Source organism: Gekko japonicus, unplaced genomic scaffold (genome assembly GCF_001447785.1).
Source record: "Gekko japonicus isolate JY-2015 unplaced genomic scaffold, Gekko_japonicus_V1.1 scaffold575, whole genome shotgun sequence".
Taxonomy (NCBI): domain Eukaryota; kingdom Metazoa; phylum Chordata; class Lepidosauria; order Squamata; family Gekkonidae; genus Gekko; species Gekko japonicus.
This window is the reverse complement of record NW_015174291.1, coordinates 899884-913310: the sequence shown is the minus strand read 5'-3', so window position 1 is coordinate 913310 and position 13427 is coordinate 899884. Positions and strand designations below refer to the sequence as shown.

Below are 13427 nucleotides of genomic sequence, written 5' to 3'. Positions count from 1 at the left end.
CTCCTCCCAGCTCCGCCCTTATGCATATACAAATAGAAGTTATAATCGGCAGCCAATGGCGGGCGCGTTCTGGTCACATGGTACCACCGCTGGTGGAGGAGGCTCAGGGAAGAGAAGTTGAGAGTCTCTCAGTGAACACAGGCAGTTCCAGCAAGAGTCGCACACGCACGCAGCAGCGGCGGCGGGCAGCAGTGGTGGGAGCTGGGGGAACTGACGAACCCACCCACCTTGACGGCCGGGCGGGAGGGAAGACGGGGGTGGGTGGGCAGACGGGCGGCCGGCCCGGCCGGGCAGCACATACCCTGTGGGGAAGCGGGGCGAAGGAAAAGGAGGGAGGCGAGACTAGGCTAGGCAGGCTGTGCCGCCCCCGCCGCTCCCTGCCGCAGGGCTTGACCGGACCATGCCGATCCTCCTTTTTCTCATAGACACGTCCGCTTCCATGAACCAGCGGGCGTATCTGGGCACCAGCTATCTGGATATCGCCAAGGGCGCCGTCGAGCTCTTCATGAAGGTGGGGCCCGCTGCCGAGGCTGCTCTTTCCCCCCCCCCCCCCATACTGACGTGTCCCTTTCGCGCTTACCCAAAAACTAATAATAACGTTTTTATTTCAAACTCTGCAGCTGCGGGCCAGGGATCCGGCCAGCCGCGGAGACAGGTACATGCTGGTCACCTTCGACGAGGCACCTTATTGCATTAAGGTAAGGGGGGGGACGGCGCCCTCCCGCGCTCCATTTCCGTGTCCCCCCTCCCCCCCCCGGTTTCTCTTCTTCCTCCTCTTCCCTCCCCTCCTCCCCTTCGTGCCTCCCTCCCTCCTCCCCTCTTTCTTTCCTTCTACTCCGGCCAGGCTTTGGCCTGGCCAGGCGCAGCCCCGGGGGCGCAGCCTGCGAAGATGGCGGACATTTTGCTTTTGTATGGAGGCGAGCGAGAGGCTGAGGGCGCTGCTGAGATGGAGGAGGGAGGGAGGAGGGAGAGAGGGAGGGAGGCGGGCGGGAGGGAGGGAGGAGGGGCGGGCGGACCGGCCTGCCTTACTGGCGTTCTGCTGAGCTGAGGCTGACTGGGCTTCTTCTCGCCCAAGCCCTTTTCCCTTCTTGCTGGGAAAGGTGGAGGGTGCAGGGAGAGGCCTCCCCTTGCGTTTAAAATAAACACATCAGTGTGCACGCACTTGCCTATTACCTTTTTATCCTGACCTTCCCTTCAGGGAGACAATAAATTGCCCTGCCTTGTTAAACAGGATTACAGGAACACATTGAAGATAAATAAAATTTAATTGAGCAATGAGGTCATCAGATGTAGTGTGCACCTATGAGAGAAAGATGTATAGTGAATGTGACCTTTGACAGAAAGGTAGGACTGGAGAGACACTACAAACAGAGGCTGGTTTTAAACAGTGGCCAATCAGAGAGAAATCAGTTCATTTACAGTGGGTGCGGACTGTTGCTGAATGCACCCCCATCATAGCTTCACAGCAACCCTGCAGAGTAGACTAGATCGGTCACTTAATCTCTTGCCATAAGGTAGCTGGTCATTCTAATTTTAGTACAGCACTCTTAACTACTGCGTCACTTGCGCACAAAAATGGTGAATGTAGTCGAAAGTATGTGGCTAAATGGAAAGAGGTGATTTCAGTCATCCTCCCCGCCCGCCTCTAAGACATTGTTTTTCCAGTGTCATTTCAGGGTGGCGTTTCCTTGCTACTGTGGTAATCCTGTATTCTGTGTACATTTTGTTTTCTGTCTCTTGAGCAGGTTAATCTCCCAACCATCACATCTGCATCCCATTTTTGTGTCTGCCTCCCCACCCCTAGAACCACCATCAAAAGGAACTGCTAGGATCATTCTGTCTTCTTGTGTTCCCACTTTCCTGGTTGCCTTTTCAGCCAAATTCTGGAAGAGTAGTTGCATAGGGCTAGAACTAGACACGAAGGAACCACCATAATGTCAATCTTGTGTTAAGCTATCATTTTTCTCCCAGTAATATGTGGTGACAGAAATATGTGATGTGATATCGCATAGGATAAGAAAGTAAGCATTTTGTCAAGTGCCGCGATTAGAACATGTTATGAGGAAGAAGAGTCAAGACTTGGAGTTCTCACTTCTGTCAGCAGCCCTGTGTTTATTTTTTCAATCTAGTTCTGCCCCAAGTGGAATCTTAGATTACTGGGGGAGTGGTTATTGTCTTCCCTCATCCTTTATTCCTGTTGGGCCCCAGAAATTTCTGTTTTGGGGGGCAAGCTTCTCTTCATCTTTTCTTTTTGATCGCCTCCTCCCCTTTACCGGCAAAAGCAGGCAGCTTTTCCTAGATAATCTACAGTCCTGTGCCCATCTGTCAGTGGAGGTTCTTTCTCTAGTATTTCCTCCCTCCCCAAGAATTTTAGTAGATTGGCTGTAAGAAGCTATGGTTTCATGAGAATGGCATACTACCATGGTAGATTTGTACATGTCACTACTTTAGACATGTACTTAAAATTATCTGTTAAGGTTCACAATTTTTTCTGAGATGTTCTTAAAAACATCCTCTAGCTTTTTCCGTCCCAGGATGTGGTAGTGTAGTATAACTGGATGGTGCCAGAAAGGACTGTTTGTCTTTAACAATGATAATAGCAATGAGTGAGGCAGCATTCCAGAATCTACTTCTTGTCTTTCCCGTCCGATGGCTTTGAATTGAGCAGAAAATAGGCCAGTGATAGCTGGTATTGTGCCTCCATTTTGGAACCCTTAACAACACTGTTCCTCCTGTTCTGCCCTTCTTTCTCACGGCTTTGAAAATAACATGAGTTCTGTATCCTTGTTAGTCACACTTGCTCACAGTAGGTACAAATTCCTGTTGTCACTGCTTGACTTACAATGTGCTGTGTACCTCTTTGCTGTCATTGTTAAGCCAAGCATACTAGAAAAGAGTCCATGGAATAATGTAATGTTTAAATGACTTGTTTGACATATAGAACTAAACTCTTCCTCAGCATTTTAAATGCCTCACACTTTTTAAAAGGTGCTTCCTTTATCTTGGGTTGATGCTGATATATAATAGTTTGAGGAACTGTATGGGGACAGATCCAGGTGGGGCAGCCGTGTTGGTCTGAAGCAGTAGAACAAGGTTTGAGTCCAGTGGGGCACCTTTAAGACCAACAAACTTCTAAATTAAAACATCTTCATTATGTTGTATGCTAACTTGCTGTTCATCCTCTGCATATATATATGGATTTTAACTTCCATTTCAGTGTATCTGAGGAACTGTGCGTGCCCACCAAAGCTCATACCTTGATTAAAACTTTGTTGGTCTTAAAGGTGCCCCTGGACTCAAATTTTGTTCTACTGTATGGGGACAGTCTGACAAACAATTCGTTGGCTGCTCTGCAAACAGTCCTAAAATTAAAAATTATGGTTGTTTCTGAGTTAGCAATGTTCTCCACATTGTCCCCCAATTTGTGTGCATCATGCTTTAGCTTTCAAAGTGTTTCACAATCCTTTGCTTTGTTGTTTTTACAGCAATCTCTATTTCAAGAAGATCTGGGTATCGTATAGTGGCTTGCTGAAGGCCACCCAGTGAGTCCATGGTTGAATTTGAACATGGGTCTGAACACAAGACCATAGTTTTCCTCTTGTGCTGATTGAGGCCCAGGAACCTGATGCTGGATTTTCCAACAACCAGTTACACAGTTGAAATGTATAATCAGCTATTTTAAAACAGTGAAAACACTTAGAACATTAGTGTCCTTTTTCCTCCATCTATATCCCCAAGTGGTCATCTTCAAGTTGTCGTGGACTTCCACACAAAGTTTCTCTTCATATTGATCCTTCTGGTTAAATTAAATTGACTTGAGATTGTTAAGGGCCTTACAGTTCATCAGTATTTTGACAGTGCACTACCAAACACATTTCAATGCATTTTTTACCGGTTTAGTAATCAGATACTGCACTCAAAACTGTCACGGACTTAAGAACAAATTTACTTGTAATCCACGAAAAGCCTTTCTGAAGGCAAGGATACTAGTATCTTGAGAGAAATCGAAGTTTAGCTGATTTCAAATATAAACACAGAATACATGTAAGTTAGATTGTAGTAATGACCAGTGTTCCCTCTAAGCTGAGTTGGTGTGAGCTAGCTCACAGTTTTTTAGACTCCGGCTCACACATTTTTGTCTCAGCTCAGGAAGGAGGGCTCCAGAGCAAATTAATTTATGCAACAGCCAAATCGCTCGCTCACAACTTTAAGGCCAGTAGCTCACAGAGTAGAATTTCTGCTTGCAAGACTCCACAGCTTAGACGGAACATTGGACAAATAACAAAATACTGACTTCAGTCCTCCATATACTTGCTTTGCTAGCTACTTGAGCAAATGTGGGGGGGAGGCTGCATCCATTGTTGGCAGAGATGCTTACAGGATGATGGTTAAAGAAACAAGATACAGCTACTCCCTCTCAGGAGATACCTGCAAGTTTTCTGCATGACTTAACTTTGCCATCAACATTTTATTGTGAATCTTGCAGTTAACTGATAAAATTGGCTAATCTTAATGAAGATATCTGAAGCCATCGCTTGGAGAGCTCTGAAGAATTCCCTCATCCTTATTACCTGTGTGCATTTGTTTGCATATATTTAATTGGAATGGACAGTCTTTTGATTGTTCTTTGCCATGGTTCCAAGTACTGGTTGTAAAAAAAAAAGTCTTGGAAGGAAAAGCTACTTCCTTAGTCTCAAGCCGCTGCTTAACAGATAATGTATGGTAGCAAAGCAAGGGCAGCTGCATTGGAATCACACAGGCAGTGTAAGCCTTTGATTTCTACGCCTGTTTGTAATTTATACAGAAGGAAAGTAGTGGAATATGTACAGTCAAGGTGGTAGGAGTTGTAGAACTCCTTGAGAGTCTAAGGTTCAATATGGGTACTTGAAGGAAGGGGATAAATTGACATACAAACAGCGCTGAGTGGTGGTGACTGCTTGCTATCAGGATTCTGTTTCTTCTGTAAAGGCTTATTGGGCATGAACACAAAAACCGGGTCATTGTACATGACAAACAGTGGTCAGCTCTGTGCCTTGTGGAAAATCACAGCAGAGTGTGATGGAAGTGGTCATCCCAGGCTTTGCTCCTGTAATCTGGTAATCCGGGTTTCCCCCCCAAATCTTACCTCCAAGGAGTGCAGATACATAGCCTCCTTCTGTTTACATTTTATCCTTAAAGCAATCCTACACAGTAGGTTGGGCTCCTGGTTATAACCGATCCAAGTTCATTTGGCCAGTTTTGAATTTGAGATTGCACTCCTAGTCTGACACTAATTGTGGTACTACATTGCCTCTCCTGAGGAGGTTCCATTCCTGGCCACTGAAAGACCCTTCATGGGTTTGTCTAATGCTTTTCTAAAGCAGTTCATGTAGTTATCACTATTTTGTAAATAATTCCAGTCAGACATTGCGTGAAGGGATAGTTCTGTTTTTCTTGAATCTGTAGCCATTTAAATTTAATTGAATGTACTCAAGTCACAGTGTGTTAAGAGAGCAATTTCCATTCTCACAACATGATTGATTCTACAAAAATAATGCATTTCTTTTCTCCCTTTCCCTGTTCTCCCCCTCTCCATACATTTTTTTGAAAATATACCACCAACCTCTTACAAAGAAGATGTTTCAACTTCCTGAACTTCTTGGTTTCTCTGTGCTTACCTTCTGCTCTGTAACTTTAAAAAACGTATCACTTTCAGTACATCTAGTTCCTTATAATCAAGATGATTCTTGGAGTCAAATGTTTTAGAATTCAACTGGTATCAGCACGTGAGCTACTGGGTCTGTTATAGGTTGAAATCTCCCCTACACTTTTTTGTTCATTTTCGCTGTTTGCATTTATGAGATCCAACAAGCCACAGAATCTTCAGTTCCAAGTCTTTTTAAATTCTCTACATTGCCCTTCCTGAAGTATTCATCTGTGCTCTTATTTATTTGTAAGTTTCAAATATCCCATAGGCCATTTGGGTAAATTGTGAGTAACCAGGGAGACCAGATTTTGAAACTAAGTAAATAACAAGCTTGGTCAGTCCCTGGAGACTACTGGGACCCACAAGTAAGAGTGAGATAGAAGTTTAATACATATCTGAAATGCCTCTTATTGCTCAAAGAAAGTATCCATATGTTGTTTCCTTTTCTATAAATTGTTCCTCCTGCTTATTTTGGGTTCCTGTTAGGGAGAGAGGTAGGGTATCAATGAAGTAAGTAAATAATTTACAGTGCCATCTTTTTATAGCATTAAATCCCCAATCCATTAGATAATTTTTGATGCTGTGAGGTTCACACAACAATGCATGTGCCTTTGTAAAGGTAAGCAGGTCGTTTAATAGTTACGATATGAGGACATTCTAAGGAAGGTCCTTCAAAGCCAGATGGTTGTGATCTGGTTGTTATAGCAGATGTACAGTAAATGTAGATGTGGCAGCCAAGCAGGGAGTCTAGGCTGCCAGATTTAACGGTCTCTGGCAGAGGCTGCCCATGTCTCTTTCAGACTATTCTCTGAATATTCAAGTACTTCGAATTTTCCAAGGCTCAGAATGCCTCAGGACTCTTTGACGTTCTGTTGTGCCCTGTAGTCTACAATGATGGAAACGTACTTGGTGCAAACTAAAGCAGTCTGCATTTCTTGCAGGAAGTGTCTGCATGTTAGAGATCTCCAGTAGCTATTCACTACACATGAAGATGGAGGGTAGCATGGGAAGAAATGTAAAAACAAACTTTCATTTGGAAGGCACTGAAATTGATGTGCTAAAGAATGTAGAGAACGAGTTATGCCGAGTCTGTGAAGCTTGGATTTCAGGCTTGTGTGTTCATAGTAACTACACCTTGGTTCATCTTGTATGTCTGGAGCTCCAAGATAGCTTTTGTTTCTACCCTCCGTCTGCGGCATTGTTTGCTGCTTTGGTCTCTGAAAGTGGCTGGCTTGCTGGCAGGCAGTGCTTGTTCTGACTTAGTCCCTCTGGAGCTGTCACTGGAAAGTTCCCCCCTCCCTTAATCTTTGGTCAGGATGACTCTTCCTGTTATTCAAAACTGCTTGCATTTTCTGCCTAGAAGTGAAGTAGACATTCCTTATGTAAGTGCCTGCTGAAAGTGGAACTTGATTCTTTAACTCTTGGTTCTAACCAGCCTTCTATAGCAAAACTAGTTATGTCAAAGGTGACTGGCCCAAGATGCATCTCCCAACTTAAATGTTAAGAAAGTACTTGTGTTCTGAGTGTGCTATCCAGGGTATCCATCAATTAGCCATTAACTGCTATTAAAGCACTGTGAGCCTGGTAATTAATTTTGCAGTTAAAATAGGGCTTTGTGTATGTATTGAATGGTTCCAAATGTTCAAAATACATGCTTGCAAATTGCTGTTTAAAAGTTTTTCAGTCCTTCTAATAAATGCCTTTTGAAGCAAGGAAAAGGACTGTTGCCATATTAGGACAGGACAGATCTCCCTTCAGTTCATTATATGTGCAACCAGTTCTTCATTCAAAGAACAAACTTACTGTAGTGAATATAAGTTTGTGTAAAGCTCTTATATCTTGATCCTGTATATTTAGTTTATATGCGCTATAAGTTATGTGAAGTTTTTTTCCCTGTATTTAGAGATGTTGGAAATTTGGACTTTAATTTTGGATGGATGAAACTCTGTGATACTTGTGGTATGGGCATTGAGCTGCTCTGTTGTCATGGTCATCTAAGGAATACAGCAGGCACACTTATTATAGTCTGCCTTTCTCACAGACTCCAGACGGATTACATAGTGTAAGTCAAATACAGACAACAGGATGGGGCATCCAGTAAACAGTGCAGCATTGCATGTTTTGCCCTAGATACACATTTCTTAAAAGCCCACGTATTTCCGTGCAAGTTCTTCTGAATGTCTTAATCATCACTGTACATGAAGCGGGAAAAAACCCCCCCCCAATAGATGAAGGTATTCTGGTTTTCAAAATAGTTTTTATGTGTGTTTAATAGAAAATCAGTCAGATTTGCTGTTCTGTGTATCTTCCAGATTTGTTTTAAAGCAATGGGGAATTGCAGTGTAGCCTGTGGAATTGTGTGCAGAGACCCAAGTGCTGTAATGGCTAACTCTTTAGTTTTATGAGTTCATGAATTCCTCTCAATAATTTAGACCAATCGCTGGTGTTAATTCAGCAGCAGTACTAGAATTATTAATCTTGGGTAAGGAAGGTTGAGAAACATGAATTGGTCCATTGCTTGCAAGTACAAGGGTTTTGTGGATCTATGGACTTTGGGATATGCTTGCTTATGAAGCCATGAGAAGGAACATTAGGAAGCATGATCATCTCTGATATTCTTTAGTTTATTGCCAATAGATGAGATGTTCAGACAGGCAAATGGATGTATACTAACATAGGATTGCAGACAGGTTCTTGTAAATTCAAATTTTAAAATTTGGATACCTAATGTACTTTTATACCTAAATGACAATGCTGTAGACTCTTAAAAGAGAATCTTCCTGGTTTAATCCATAGTGCCTGTTGCTATTTGTTTCCGATTGGCAAAGTAGTTACAGTATTTTAGTCATTTGGCTGTTTGCTGATGAGCTTCCGTAATACCCAACTTTCCTGTTCTTTGTTTCGGCTGCTCTGATTCCGTGAATCTGTTGAGGAAAAGAACTCTTCCCCCTCGACTGGTCTTTCCACTCTAGTTTTAATTTGTCTCCCACGCTCATTTCCAAGCCTATGATAAGCTCCGGGATGGTGAAGATTGACTTGGATGTTCTCTTTATTACAAGACACTGCTGAATGGTGGGGTGTCTGTCTGGGGTGGGACCCTTAATAAATGCTTGAAACAAAGGGTGTTGCAGTTAGCTTTCAAGGAGTCTCTCTTGCAATTGTGTGTAAATTTCATGGGTGAATTTTAATGAGGGCCTTGTAGCAAAGTGGTATGTTGTTAACTTGCCAAGGAAGAGCTTGTCAAATTGTTAACACAGGGACTTCAGAAGGCATGAAAATACTGGCAACTGTGAACTGGATTCATAAGGGAAAACATGCAAGCCTTTCTCTGGCAATCTGCCTATGTATCATCACTGCCCTTCCTTGTTTGTTGTTCTGGATCTCACTCCACAGTCACGCCTCTGTGGTTATTTTTCTCTGCTGGTAGGAACATGGTTGTTTCACTGTTGTCTCATGCTGTATCAGTTTAGCAGCACTTACATCAAGCAACTTGAAACTGGCAGTCGTTATCAGAGGGTCCTGCTTTTTCTTGTCTGGCACTAATGATGGGCAGGACAGACTTTGTTTCCATTAATAGAACTCCAGGTGCAAGGTGTTTATGCAAACTCCCTGTGAAAGTGTATTATAACCCTAAGGCAGATTGCAGTATTTGGAATCAAAATAACTTGGTGGGGTGGTCTTTGGCCTCTCTCAGTGGGTTGTTAATACCTATCGGGAGACTAGGCGTCATCTTTGGCTGAGGAAATGTTGGAAGCATTATTAGTGTTTAATGTGGTTCTTCCTACCTTTTGGTGTAATGGTTAGTAGCACAGACTCTAATCTGGGAGAACCAGCTTTGATTCCCCACTGCTCCACATGCAGTCAGCTGGGTGACCTTGGGTCAGTCACAGTTCTCTCACAGTTACCCCCTCAAGAGCAGTTCTCTCAGCTCTGTCAGCCTCACCTACTTCACAGGGTGTCTGTTAGGGGAAGGAGATTGTAAGCCGCTCTGAGACTCCCCGAGTGAAAGGTGGGGTATAAATCCAATCTCCTCTTTATCTGGATTCTGGACATGAGGTCAAAGGGAGCTTGGCCATCTACTAAGCACATTTTTTGTTTATAGTGTATTGAGATGGGTTGACGTCTAGTTACCCACTGGTATGATGTATGGTGCTTTGATAAACAGAATGTATGTTGCATGAGGGGATACCTGTGAGTATTTGGGATCCAGCCTGGTGGGCTGGATGGAGTCCAGGGCTGTGTCAAGACTATCACAGACCATCCCTGTCAAGCTGTGCCAAAGTGCTTAGTCTTGGACCCATTCCCAAAAGGAGAATGTCGAGGCTCTTTGTAAATATGGGATTAGTTAGCAAGACCATGTTTCCATATTTTCTTTTTATTCTGCCTAAAGGCTATCTTCCTACTGATCGTTCCCAGTTATCTCTGCTTTCTAGGATTTATGTGAAGTTATTAAAGATTTTTCTTTTTTATTAATGATCTTTGGGTGAGATCTGACTGTTTAGAAAATTGTTGGTTGCACTGACTAACTCTGTCAGTACTAGGAGGGAGAAGGGAACAAGACCCATAAGCCCCCAGCTGACCCTCATGAATGCTTCCCCCTCAAAAGAAACTTATGGTGTGCAAGAGAACCAGGATTGAGACCTGGGACATCAGTCTCTCACCTCCTGTCTGTTTCCTGACACAAGAAAGCACTACACAAAAAGGAAGTAGGGCGAAGAGTCAGGATACCTCAGTCCTTCACAGTGAGTGGGTGGATCCTCCAACTGTAGTGCCTTTTCCTCCAATGGAATGCTGCAAACTTTGATCAGTAGAGTAGTAGGATGGGGTAGGATTTGCCGCTTTGCCTACATCTTCATACAAAGTTCTGTCTTGCACATTTTGGCTATGACCTAATAAAGTTCTTGTGGGGAATTTTGTGTCATTGAATTCCCCATGAGTTTGTGTAGCTCTAGTACCGTTTTGCATTAGACTCCATGAAAGATGGGGAGAAGACATGGGGTGACAGTGCATGGCATGGACCACATGGTCTGTTGCACAGAGCTTCTGCAACTTCCTCTTTATACCTTCCTGTGCTTCTTGGTTATTGCTAAAGCATTGACTCAGCTGTGGAACAGCATAGCCCAAATTAACCAACAAGAAAATTGACTGATTATAGCAAAGAGATTTTTTTTTCTTAATCTGATTTTCTGCTTGTACCCTGAAACTTCTTATAAGTCAGCATGCTTTCTCTTGTCAATCAAACTACTGCTTATACTAATTGGTGATATTTTTTCAGTGTTAACAAAATCCTTTCCTCCAAAGAGACTGTAGATGTATTCATTGCATTGAGTCAAATACTTGAATACTTCCCACCAGATTTTCTTTTGGTCCCCTGATGTATGGTGGAAGAACTAAGCGTTTGTAATGGATGGCCCAGGCTAGCCCAATCTTGTCAGATCTCAGAAGCTAAGCGGGGTTTGGCCCTAATTAATATTTGGATGGGAGACCGCCAAGGAATTCCAGGGTCACTGTACGGAGGAAGGCAATGGCAAACAACCTCTGTTGTTCTCTTGCCCTTCCTGGTTGCCATAAGTTGACTGTGACTTGATGGAACTTTACATGCACACAGAATCATTTTAATGTCTGGCTGTGTCATTTGGCTGTTCTTGCCAGGCAGCTAGCAGATCTTTTACCAGGAGCTTGGCTTGCAAATAAAAAACCCTCAATTTTGCAGCCCAGGAGATCAAACTCTATATGAACAGTACAGTTAAACTAAAGCAATCATGTTTGTAGGATCAGTTGTAGCTTAAGGCAATATCCATATTTGGTTATATATTTGGTCCTAATTAGAAGTAGGATGGTGACCTTTCAGACACTGGCAGACATGGGAATTGTTGATGGGTTCCGTGAAGTGGGACGGAACTGTGACTTCATGGTGGTCACTAGAAGCTCCTCCCAGACTACTTCCTGTGTCTCTGCCTTTAAGCAAATACTGGTGTTGGTTTTTAAAAGTCCTCTGTGATGATGAGACAAAAGGACCACTTTTTGAAAGTGCCCCCTTCAGGGCGTGTATGCAACAGCCTTTCTCTGCTTTCTCCTGAGATGGTCTACTGTGCTGTACTAGAATTTATATTTAGCTAACATGGCAACTAGTCATCATGCTCTCCATGAATCTTTTTAAAGCCATTCAAGTGGCAACTGACATGCCTGGGCCAGTGAATCCCGTAAATTATGTGTGAAGAATCACTAACTACCTCTTGTCTTCCTTGAAATTCCTGGTCATTGTCTTCAGTGGGTGACCCCTGAGCTGTAATATTCCAGGAAGTTCTCTCCCCCTTTTTTTCGTGTAAACTTGTCTCTCCCCTTAATTGTCCCCCCCCCAATTCCCAAATTCTTTGTTGTTTCTCCATGTTTGAACTCTCTGATTGTTTTGAGTGCCCTTTACCTTTTCCAATATTTTTACTGTGGGACAATCAGACTTCATAGCATTCTGCCTGCTGTTGAGCCATAGAATTCATGTAATGACATTATGGTGCTTTTGTCCCTATCTTCAGTGGCTAATTCTCCTTAGCACAGAATCAACCTTTTTGAAAACTGCATCTGCTTGCAGAGTAGATGTCTTCCTTGACCTGTCCATTAATAGCAGCAAGTTATTTCCTGGTTTATACTGTCAGTTCAGATCTCATCAGTATGCATGTGAAGTTTAGGACAAAAAGTTTAGGAACATTATTTATGTTGAATTGAATGTTCTATTTTGTTGCCGTCCAGCTAACGTGACAAGATCCTGTTAGAGCTCTTCATAGTTTATATGGGGCTTCAACCATTCCGAGAAGCTTGCAGATTTGTTTATGTTACTTTTCATTCTTGACTCCATACAATTTAAGTAGCAAGCATCCTAATGCAGATCTGCCAACCCCCCGACCCACGCTCATCCTCCATTCTCAGAACTATTTATTACTATCCTCAATTTCCTGTTTAATCAGCTATTGATCTATGACAGATCCTCTTTTATTTAATGACTGCCAGGGAGGCTTTCAAAAAGGCCCTCATCAGAAGGTTCTTTGAAGTACCAGGCATAATTTTTACAAGTGTGTATGCCACTGTTTAGTGCAGTGTGCCCGGCAACAAATAAACTGTACATGGTCCAGTGATAACTGGCTCTGAGTGGGCAGAAGAGCTTTTCTGTCATGCAGCTTGACAGCTTGGGAATGAGAACTGACCGTATGCAGTAAAGAACTAGCTTTGTAGAAGTGTTGGAAAGTTGCTATGTATTAGATCATATAAAATACGTGACCAAATTCTGCACATAGTTGCAGCAATTTTACATCTCCCCCCCCTCCCCCCGCACAGGAAGCCTGGAGACATTGCATTATTTAGGACACTCATTTCTAGTGCTAGGAATTGGTTAACTTTCAAGTAGCATGGCTTATTTGGCAGGTGTTTTACCCAATGAAACTTGACAGCTACCATTAATAGCACTGAAGGATTAATAGCAATTCAAAGGTTCTTTGTAACTGTTCATTTAAGTTTAACACATTGGAATGGACTTTAAAAATGTCATCAATTGGGTGGAAGTGAGAAACAGAATATTCAAGAGGACAATCCTTTCGAGCGGTGGTTCTGTTTGGCTGTGTAATCTCCCCCCCCCCATTTCCTTGAATGCATCAGGGATGCAAATGGCAGTCTCCTTGAGCAAAAGAGCAGTAACTTGCCCCATGAGCCCAGACTGTTTTAAAAATAATGCCAGACTTCTGCCCTTCTA

At 43.0% G+C, this 13427-nt stretch overlaps 1 protein-coding gene across 3 annotated transcripts in view; it reads left to right on the top strand.

Moving 5' to 3' along the window:
* Nucleotides 1–146: 146 nt before the first annotated feature.
* Nucleotides 147–13427, top strand: part of LOC107121176 (protein DDX26B) — a 49237-nt gene continuing 35956 nt past the window's right edge. For 2 of the 3 annotated variants that reach the window (XM_015424047.1, XM_015424049.1), the window contains exons 1-2: nucleotides 157–511; nucleotides 621–698. In XM_015424047.1, the coding sequence (XP_015279533.1) occupies nucleotides 401–511; nucleotides 621–698 (189 nt within the window). In that variant the 5' untranslated portion in view covers nucleotides 157–400. Of the gene's footprint in view, nucleotides 512–620; nucleotides 699–13427 lie in introns of all 3 variants that reach the window. The other variant, XM_015424048.1, reaches the window with a different exon arrangement.